The 11,362-nt window shown below is 38.9% G+C and overlaps 1 protein-coding gene across 1 annotated transcript in view; it reads right to left on the bottom strand.

Moving 5' to 3' along the window:
- LOC106946450 (1-phosphatidylinositol 4,5-bisphosphate phosphodiesterase beta-1) overlaps window positions 1-11,362 on the bottom strand; it is a 125,364-nt gene that overhangs the window by 9,650 nt on the left and 104,352 nt on the right. Inside the window, exons 32-33 of the mRNA XM_015030769.1 lie at window positions 2,721-2,751; window positions 1,446-1,497 (exon numbers count right to left, since the gene is read on the bottom strand). Of these exons, the coding sequence (XP_014886255.1) occupies window positions 1,446-1,497; window positions 2,721-2,751 (83 nt within the window). The remainder of the gene's footprint in view (window positions 1-1,445; window positions 1,498-2,720; window positions 2,752-11,362) is intronic.

Genomic DNA, 11,362 nt, shown 5'->3' with positions numbered 1-11,362 from the left:
GCAAAAGGAAAAAAAAAAAAAAGAAATTAGGGGAGGAAATTATTTTGGTGGTTTTAATTTAAAATTTTTTTTTTTTTTTTTTTTTTATTTTATTTTCCAGCATGGAGAGGGAAGCTGGTCAAAGGTGATGGGAAGATGGAAGGTGCTAAAAAACACAGGCCAAACTGTGGAAAACAAAAGTTTGAGGCAGCAAATGACTTGGGGTTTGTCAAAATAACCTCCATCCATCCATCCATTTTCTGAACACCCTTGTCCCTCAGTGGGGTCGGGAGGGGTGCTGGTGCCTATCTCCAGCTAACGTTCCGGGCGAGAGGCGGGGTACATCCTGGACAGGGCGCCAGTCTGTCGCAGGCCAAATAACCTTCAGAGGTCATACCATTACTTTCATGCCGAAGATTCTAGTTCAGCAGGAAAAACCATAACGTTTGAAGGAGTAGGGACTGCATGCTGGTATCTGAGCAGGGATAAAACATAAAACAATGCTGCACGTAAAAGAAACCGGTGTCCCATATGCAGGCTCTGTAGTGAAGGACTAATTTGCAGAACCAGCCTCTGATGAGGCTTTTATAAGTTAACCTATAAATACAAAGAACTTCCAGCAGTATAAGACTTCAATGAGGGTTTGTCTTATTTTCTTCCTCTATCTAATCAAGAAGAAGTCACAGTCAAAGGAAAATTGTAATGATGGAAAGTGTAAATTGTAGGAAGTAAACGAAAGATGATTTTTTTTATGTATAATTGTGGGGAATTAATCATTACAAATATCAAAAATGAATAATGATGAACAACGGTTATTCTTGAGGCAAGTCTGTGATTTAAATGATTATTCAATTAGAAATGTTTAAAATGTATTAATCAGTAAGATAAGGACAGGATGTGACTCATGTGGTCAAAAAGAAGAAGTCAACTGAGTCAGAGGGGAATGAGGGAGTGGATAGCAAGGTAAAGACAGGTTGTGTTAAGTTATATGTAGTTCATAAAGAAGAAGTTCAGCTGATGTCAGGGATAATGCACCTGAGAGCAGCAGGAAGGCAACAGCGAGATATTGCAATGATGTGCAGAACGGTTCTAGTGTGATGCAAAGGTGGGCAAACAGGAAGAAGGTTGCACAACCACAAAAGAAGAAGCTAACAACGGTTGAACTAAAGCAGAAACAAGGTTCCAGTAAAACAGGTGCATGCTTTACGGTCACAATTATTTGTGAAGGGGTTAGAGATTGCAAACAGCAAACACTGTCACGTATGCAACAAACCCCAACCTTTTGAATCATCTTGATTCAAAAGGTATTGAATTGAGATGAAGTAGCATTTACATAGCTTTCAGAGAAGAAAGAACCTCGGCCAGACTGGAGTTGTGAAGTTTTGAGAGGCGAACCTGTGGGCTTCTGAATCTGGACTGGTGCTCACACTGGGATAACTCTCTTTTGTTGGATCTAGGAACTTTACGGTTTCCTGTAGAGGACAAATTGAAGGATTTTTTTTTTTTTTTGTTGGATTGCTGGATTTACAACCAGCAGTTGCGGGACGCTGGATTTCTACGCATTTTCCAACCAATGTTTAGACGGGTGATCAAAGGACGGGACGAATCCCTGTCTCTGGCTCGGATTAAATTTAATACATCCAAAGTTAAGTGAGCCCCGGTTTTAGGAAAAAAAATGCTTAAAGTAAGTCTGGACTCTTTAAATGGAGAGCTGGTTTGGACTGTGCAGTGAGGTAAGCTCACGGAAAGGCTGTGATGGAGATTCAGTCTGTTTATATAGAAATGTGACACGATGTGGAAATCTTCAAAGTGTGTAACACTGATATAGTAGCTTTAAATATACGGTAATAAAAAATAATCATTTTAGAATATTTAGGAGGTGTATAAAGCAAGCTTTAAAATGTTATTAATACTTAATTAAGAAACCCTAATTACATGGATTTAAAGAGAAAAAAGTCTTGGTTTACCCTTGACGAGTGAGTTAAAAAAAAAAAAGGAACAGATCACATTTTCATGAACAGAAGGGAATTAAACAAGCAAATGGCAACTAAATACCAGAAGCCCCCCTTAACTCCCTTATCATCTCCAGTTTATCCAAACCCCAACTCGCAGACGTCATGTCAGTGATGTGTGCAATAGTTGTCTGAAACATTGCCGAGCTATTATAAAGACAATGCATTTACTCTGTGCATGTGCACAGAGTATTTTGACCACTTTGCACATGCTTATGTGATTGAGATGCTACAGTTTGCTGAAAAAATGGCAGAGTGAGAGGGTTAATCACAACAACTGTCATAGAAAAATAACCAGCAATATTATGTTCGAGTGCACTGAAAAATCTCACGAGACAGGTAATCATTTGCAAAATGACTAAGCAATTATCATTTGAAGAATAACTAAACTAGACCCTTTGGCGGGAACAATAAAGATTTAACTGCCCACCAAGTCGCCCCAATATCTCATGTAGTAGTTTTTTTTTCTTTGGAAATGAGGTCATCATCAAAGCTTTTCCCAGGAACAGAAATTTTGACCAAACTTTTCTGTTTTGCTGCAGCGGCGCCTTCGGGTCAGTTTCCATCTGGACGCCGACCAGCAGCTGCAATTATTCAGCCCGCTTTTTTGAATCTGTATCTCGTCTCTGGAGACTCGTCATCTGTCAACAAGCCGTGTGCACACCCTCACAAACACACGTCTGTGCACGCGCGTGCGCGTGCATTTCTAGTTTTCTTAAAATACAACACTCAGTGACCTTCTACACCAGCTGTCCTCATTCTGAGAAGCTATCGAGGGAAGCAGGGAAGGCCTCCGAAGAGCCATATTAATTCTTTGCTTTGAGCGGCGACATGTCGCCTGCTGTAGCAACAGTAAAAAAAAAAAAAAAAAGTTGTTATAGTTAAACTGTGTTAACTATGCTTTGTCTCAGGCAAATCAGCTCACATTCAGTCTTAAAGGTCTTTAGAGACATAAATGAAAATGTTTAGGCTGAGAATTATCCAATGAGATGTATAAAGGCGTGAGCTCTCTGACCTGGAGACGAACTAAGAAACCTAAACAGAGTCCAATTAAGCTGAACACATGTCCAAGTGAACAGACGTGGTCACAACCTTGTCAACGTTACAGGCTTTTTAAAGAAAGAAAGAAAGAAAAAAAAAGGACACTTTGGGACGGTTGCAATTAGGAGATGTGTGAGAGACCAGCACAGGCAGAGAGCACCATCTTTTCATTTATATCGTCCTCCTGTAGTGGTGATTACTCAGAGGTTGCAATAAAAACAAGTTGGATTCTCCTTTTTAAACTCTTGTCTCTTGCCTTGTGTATGTGTGTGTGAGACACTGACCTTTCCTGACACTTTTCAGATATTTTATCTGCAGCTCTGCAGGCGTTTTTCTTAGGTCCTGCTCTTCAGGTCCAAGAATGTCAAAAACACTCTGCCACGTAGGTGCAATAATGAGCGTTTCCCCTAAAAGGTTTCCTTCCAAAGGGAGGCTCAGCTATAAAAATCTGCTGCTCGGTATTTCAATGTTTTTACTTCAGATTTTAAACGTATGACGTTTTCATCTCTACTTACTCAACTTATTTTTAAATGTTTTAATATATTTTAACATGTTGCATGCCTGCAATCCTAAATAATATTCTGGTAAAACTCCTAACACCTAGTTAATGACACATTTATTTACAACTTCAGTAATTCAAGCTGCTCTTGATTACAGGGTTTATGAAGGTGGATTGTGAAATAATTTCTCCTCCCTGACGATGTCCAGGTCTTTGGGGTATTCCAGGCATCTGATTTTTAATTCCTTGCTAAGAGTCTGGCAGAGATTCCAGCTTAAGTTCAAAATACTTTCTGTTATTCGTTTTGCCGCATGTTTTTTATCACTGTTTGATTATAGTAAGCCAGTGCTGCAAAGTGTCTCCTTGAGACAGCTCATCCAGAATCATAATATATTCCTTTTTTTCCTCATCACAACAATAACTCGGGTGCCTGGATTATTGGCTGACAAAAAAACAAAACCATAAGTTGAAGGTTGCAAGCTGAACACAGGTTTAACTGTAATTTCTTTCCAACCTTAAACCTTCATCTTATTGAACCATCAACAAAAGATTTCCTGATTGCACATGAAATGTTTTACTGAATCTACTGCCCTGTTTTTTGCCACACCCATAGGATCAAATAATGTGGAACGTCTGCTACAGTGTCTGCCTTTATGAAGGCCGATCCATCGCAGCGGCCTTGACGATGTACCTCAAAGCTTAAACGGCTGGGAGTTCACGAGATTTCTTTTTAATTTTTATTGAGAATAATTATATATTACAGCAGGAAGAGAGGATGTTGACACACAGTGTCTTTCAAAAGTACTCATCTGCCCTAAACCTTTTTCACAATTTGACAACTCGCAACAACAAACTTCAGTGTATTTCAAAGGAATTTTATGTGACAGACCAAAACAAAATAGGACATTATGAAGTAGATGAAATATTGTGATTCTCAAGATGTTTTATAAGCCAAAAATGTAAAAGAATGACATTCATATTTAGAACTTTTCCAACAAGGTTTCTGGTTGTACTGCGATGAAATGTGAAACAGTTTCAGGTAGATTAGCATTTTTTTTGCAGACACTGTGTAGAAGTGAACTGAAGAAGTAAAAGCAGAGTCAAAAAAACTAAGTATTGCTAAAATGAATGTATAACACTCATTTTTTTACATCTTACAGACATAATAGGTTTATTATATGATGGTTCATCAATTGCAGTGTTTCACAGTATTTGTTGTGTTTAAAGTTAAGAAAAAGCCTGAGCTGTCTTGTTTGACTGGCAGGTCAAAATATCTATCAACACTTTTTGTGATTTTTTTTTTTTTTTGCTGCTTCGAGTCCGTCTGCCATCCATTTTCTTTCTATTTACCGCTTCATCCTCACAGGCGAGGATTGTTAAGTGCTCTTATCTTTTCATCACCCTCTCTCTGCTGGTGCATTGAGAGCAAAAACCGTCTCTATGAGCTGGTGGCAGAATTCTCAGAACCAAACTGTGTTTTGGGGGACGGATTTCAGCAGGAGTTCAGCGGCGGCTGTTTCTTAGATGGAGCGCAGCCCAGGAGAGTGTCATTAGCACATGTGGGCATACATAATGAACACTCGTGCACGGATCTAAAATAGCAGCTAGCATAATAGAGCAGAGGAGCAACCAAGCGTGCAACATGCACGCGCGCTCGCACACGCACAATGGATTTCACCTCGCCGCCTCTGGTTTGTACTCGGTGTTCCCTGTGGCTAGTCGGTGTGCGCGAGTGCAGCACAAGTGCATTATTGATGCAATTGCACACTGGGGAGCGCTGATGCAGATCAAAGTCTGTGATGAGGGAACATGGTGGCTACCTCTACAGCATCCAGTGAAGGAGATGCGGGAGAAGGTCATATACCTGCTCAGTAGGGGTTCCACTTGAGACCCCTGCCCCTCGTCCGCTCCAACCTGTTTGAGCTCCTTCTGCTCCTCCTCGTACTTCGGGTTTTCTCTACTACCAGTAACCGTCCGGAAATTGTGTCACAAGGACTCGGCTCCAAATTAACAGATTGCAGAGAATCATGAAGGAGAGAGGAGAATGTGAGAGGTGGTGGTGGTGGGGGGGGGGAGATCAGAGTTTCCATGACGACAGCACAGGACTCCTGCTTGACGAATGAGGCGGTGTGTGTGCACCTATATGAGTGTTGATTTGAGGCTTTCTCAGCAGGGAGACACCATGTTTGCCTTTTTACTGTTACGACAAAAACACAGGTGAACCCACTGCAACGCCACGTGGATTCAGACAACACACACAGCAGGATGTGAGACCCAGTGGCGTGTCACTGCTACGTTTTACACCTTTGTCAAAAATCTATAAAGATATGTAAGGAAACTATTTACAAATAACTTCCTCTAGTGAATTCACAGTTTTGTTTTTTCTTAAGATTCTAGCATGTATTTTTCAGTAAAGATCCATGTTTAGATTGGATTTCCACCTCGTCTGAAAAAACTGACTTACTAGGTAATCCAACCTTTAAAATTTGGCCTGAAATGAGGCTTCAGGAGAACAACACACCCTGACATATGGTCTTCAGGTACAGCTTGCATCATCATGCTGTGCTCTGTTGATTCCTACGGGGTGTTTTGATTGGCTTATTAACAGGACCAGAGATCACATCCTGTGAGTGACAACCGGCCGTGCCATCTCTCTTTCTCTCGAGCTCAGCTTATCGAAAGAGTCTTAAAAGTAGAAGCTGTTGGAAGTGATAAGCTTTTTCAAGATCAACGGTGCTTTGCAAAAGTATTCCTACCTATTAAACTGTAACATATTGTCTTTTGGGGGTGTTTTTCTACCAGAAAGCGAAGTGGTTGTCTATCACTATTTGAAAGATAGTTCTACCTCAGTCGGACTGAATGGAGATTATTGGTAGACATCAATTTGTTTTGTCACAGAATCTCAACTGGATTTAGTACTAGAATTTGACTGGCCCAGTCATTTGTGAAATGGCCCATTTAGAGAATTTAAACGTGGCATGTTTGTTGGTCGCAGATTGGCTATGTTGAGTATTTTTAGAAACTGATCTACTGGGATTTTTATGCACAATAATCACTCAGGTTAAAAGAGAATGGGCCAAAAAAAGGAGAAGATATTGAATAAGCAGCAGCAGCAGCAGCTGTGTGGACAAAAGTGTCCTGCTGAAACCAGAGGATAACGGGGCAGAGTGATTTGACATGGTAGAAAGGTAACAGCTGCTCGAATAACCACTTTGTTACAACCAAGGAATGCGGAGTACAATCTCTGAATGGACCGCATGTTGAACCTTGAAACAGAGGAGCTGCAGCAACAGAAAATTACACCTGAAGCCAATCCTGTCGGCTGAGATGAGGAAACTGGGACAGTTCACACAAGCTGAGCAAAAACAACGCTGCCTGTCCCAATATACAGATGGTATGTTGATAAACTCCACAAAATAAAATGAATTTGTGGATCCACTCAGCTTTGTATCAGTGATTCAGGATGGGGTGGTGTAATGGTGTAAGGAATATTGTTTTGGGACAATCTTGGCCTTTTATTGAGAATTGTGTAAATGTCACAACCACTTGAGCAACTGTACAGCAAGGTAATGCAACAGATAACAGAGTTTTAAACATTTCAAACTATTTTCTTGAACCAAATCTCACATAGCACAAACTTTTGCATGTGGTGAACTGGGAGATTCTCGTCATAGATGCGCATCTGACAAATCTGCACCAACAGTGTGATGTCATCATGAAATTTCCAAGCTGTGTTTCTGAAACATAACTTGGAAATATCTATTTTATAAAGAGTTAAGGCAGTTCTACAGGTAAAAAAAAGGAAAGAAAAAAAAAGGCCTGCGAGTGTGTATCACATGTTTCTGAATGCTAGTTTGTGCACACACAGACTATGCAGCAAAGGGTGGTGCCAGACTCAGCTTCCACCAGAAGTCCATTAGTGGTCGCTATGAGTTCAGAGAAGAAAATGGGTCAGAACTTTATGTTAAACAGAGTTCATCTGTTATGCTATTTAGAAAAACTAATACATGACAGAACATTTTAAATCAGTGCAGCAGCTTAAATCATAAAATTTACTATTTGCTAAAACTCCCAAAAATCTACATCACGGCTAAAAGAAATAAACAACAAGCATATGAACAACCGGTAATAAAACAAATTGGGAAATTAGGTCAGGCAAAAAAGGAGCATAATGTGAGTGACGGTGGCAAAATGCAAAATATATTAATAAGTGCTGTAAGTGATATTATGACGTAAAAATAAAAACTAACACTAGTGTCTACACTGGGGGGCATTTTAGTTCATTAATGATAAGGTTATTATATTCTTGCACATTTTTAATTTCAAAGTTCCTTGATTTTACAGATTCACATTTCTCAAAGTTTGGTTAAGTTTTTGTTTTTAGATGCAAATGCATTCAATCTAAATTTATTTCGGACGTTAGTTTGTACCGAATTTAAGTTCTACCCTGTTAAAGTTTTTTAAATGCAACTTTAAGAAACCAAAGAGTGATCCTTGATGGACAACTGGATTTTCTTTTATTTTTTAATATAAAGACGAACATAAAAAGCAATCTAATTGGAGCAAACTATGTTTTCTTTTTCCTTTTTAATATAGATAAATGCCATGTAGATGTAGACACAGAATAAGGAGTTCAAGAGACAGAACATTTTTCCCATCTGGTTTTATAGTTTTCCATACATTTCCTGATCTGGAAAATTTAATTCTAGAATGTTCTAGTCTTTTCAAACTCTACAGGAACCTGCCTTTAGGCAAAATACTTCTACCACAAACGCTTGCTTCCCCGCGGCTGCAGCTCTCACGCTGTGGACAGCATTCTGAGCTTCATATTAACATAACCGCAGGATAACTTTGCTTGCCGTCTCCAGAGTTGTGTCCTCTGACACCTGCCCATTTTGCATGCTGATGACTGCCGTTCTGCGAAAGCTGGAGAGACGGTCGATTACTATAACAGCCCGAGTCAGGTGATTTAAATTCGCAACGGCCTAGTTTTTGATTAAAAACTGTCTTAGACAGATGGCTAGGTGATGGATAATCAATTCAGTGGGGAAACAAGAAATGCAAACAGGTTGGAATTCCTCTCCCCGATGAAAGTTACAAGACTGGGTTGAATAGATTCTTATAACTTTGATTTATACAATTTATTGCCAGTAAAGAGAGTGCCATTAAAGCACTACAGCAGTCATAGTAAGATTACGACCAACAGGAAATCAATAAAAACAGTTAAATAGCTTCATTCATTCACGGTCGACATCAAAAATCAGTCAAAAGAAATCCATGATCACTTCATCCTACCACTTTCTGTAGAACACTTTATTCCTCTCCAGTGCACTTTTATGGAAAGACAGAGACAACTGAATGTATGTGAGTTATTGGACTGGATGTCTACTCTTCACCTCCCACACTCGAGTCCAGGTGGTTTCAAAGAAATGAGGAGCTGTCACTTGGAGTGTGGGAGTTTATGAAGCTGTCTTCAGCAGAAGATTTGAGATTTAAGATTCTCTTTAAAGAGGAGGAGGCGGAGAGGGGAGAGCAATAACTCACGAGTTGAAATGGTAAGCATGCACTCTGCATCACATCACGTCTCCAGTCCGTTGTAACAGAGCTTTATGAAGCACTTGAACGAGCACTTTTTAGAGCGAATAAATCAAAAAGGGCAAAGGAGAGGAGAACAATGCAACAATCCTTACATATTTAAACAAAAGTGAAAATTACATCTTTGACTTTGGTTTTTAATGTTTGCTGCATTTCTAATTTAAAATATGCTGCAATACTAAGATCCTTTATTCTGTTCTTATGACAGATATTGAGTTTGACCTCAGTCTCCATACATTGTTTCTACACAGTCCAGCACTGTTTACAAGAGTTCATACTTTGTAGAACCACCTTTTGGTTATTTCTTTACCAGCACTGCATGTGAAAGATCAAGTGCACAATGATAGAGTTTTTATAGGATAAAAGGCTCAACTTTAACCCTATAGTTCCAGTGGTACCTTCAGGGTTCCAGTCTTTTCCAGCTGAGGAAAAGCAACTCAACAGTATGATGCTGCCACCCCCATGTGTCACTGTGGGGGGGTGGCATGTTCAGCAGGATGATCAATGCTGGCTTCTAGCAACAAATGGTGCTGCACTTGTATAGACAAAAAGTTAAAGCCTGGTCTCAACTCATCATGTTTGCTGTGTTTCCTGCATGAGTTAAACTTAACAAAACCTCCTGGAGCTTGCTTTCCAGAATGCTCCATAAAGTGTGCAGTTAATAGTTGTCCTGTCTACATATCTGCCAACCTGATTTATTTTGTCAGGGCTGTAAAGAAACAAATCTACACTGTAAAAGATTTTAGGATAGAAATTACATTGATACCATTATTCTTATTCCAGTAAAAACAACAAAAAAAGGACTGACAAGTGATTTAAAATGTTAGAAAAAAAACGTCTTAAAATACAATCTATGCCTTTTTAAACGTAATGTCCTTATTCGGTTTTCCCGAGCAGACGTACTGGTAGAACCTGATGAACTGTGTTATTACAATAACAGCTTCAATCCCAGCACATTTTTAGTATCTCATTAGGATCTGGAAGGTATTGGGCATTAGCATTCCGGATGTTTATGGAAATGTGTACAGAACAAAAAAATATATGGTCAAAATGATTTGACTAAAGGATTTTTCTGCCATAGTAGTGTGAAGGATGTTGTCAAAGGAATCATTAACAGGGGCCACTGAATCCAGGCACTCTGCTGGGTTGTGATCTCACAATACACAGACCAGTCTGCTGGTCCTTATGGTGCAAATCTGCCATGATATCCACTACAAATGCTGCAATTAATAATAACTCGTAATAGCTCATAGAATATTGGCAAGATAAGTCAAAGTTGTAGTTGCAATTTAACTGTTGTTTGTTTGCAACTTGTTAATGCCACAATTATGCTGAATTAGTGCTCAACACCAGAATGCACGGATGTTTTTACCACGCTCTGCAGAAGCACAACCGTCCTACGAGGAAGGTCACAACAACAAGTGAAACTGACATGTATGAACCAGAGTAACAAACCCAAACACACAGAGTAAATCAATAAGTATCACAGCATTAATAACCGAATGCTTTCATAACAAGGGCCACAGACGTTTACAGCTACTGCAGGGAAGTGGATGTTGTAAAGCAATAACCCAGTTTTCAGCAAACATGAATGGAACATTTACAGCCCAACAATAAAACATTCACATACATAATCTGATGCTAACAATGTAGCATAAAACAAATCAGCAGTGGTTATTAAATGCCCTGCCTGGGCTCACTTATTAAGGTACAGTGCAGAGTGCAGCAAGAAAATGTCTGATTCAGATCGCCACCTAGTGGTTGAAAGGTTGAACCACCTTTTATTTAATTGGGTAGAGTCACATATGAGATAAATACTACACAATACTGAGTTTTTATTCATATATTTTTAATCTACATAACAAATAAAGAAAGCCAAACAAAATAAAACTTTTGATTGGATTATTTACATCTTATGTTCTTTTTAGAAGGTTAAAGACTATTGTAAGTACTCCACAGCCATATTTGATATATTAGGGATTCATTATTTTTTTTACTTATGGAATACCTACATATTTCCTCCACAAAGTAACCTAGCACAGAGGAAATCCTGATGAGTGTTCATGCTGTCCAAGAGTTTTGTCCATCAAACTCTACTTTGCTACTGTTAATTAAAACATGTCCAGCATATATATATATATATATATATATATATATATATATATATATATATATATATATATATATATATATATATATATATATATATATATATGTTTTTATTTTTATATATATG

Source organism: Poecilia latipinna, unplaced genomic scaffold (assembly GCF_001443285.1).
Source record: "Poecilia latipinna isolate Pla-1442-1.1 unplaced genomic scaffold, P_latipinna-1.0 Scaffold191, whole genome shotgun sequence".
NCBI lineage: Eukaryota > Metazoa > Chordata > Actinopteri > Cyprinodontiformes > Poeciliidae > Poecilia > Poecilia latipinna.
Note: the sequence above shows the minus strand (reverse complement) of the source record. Positions and strands in the feature narration are given on the sequence as shown.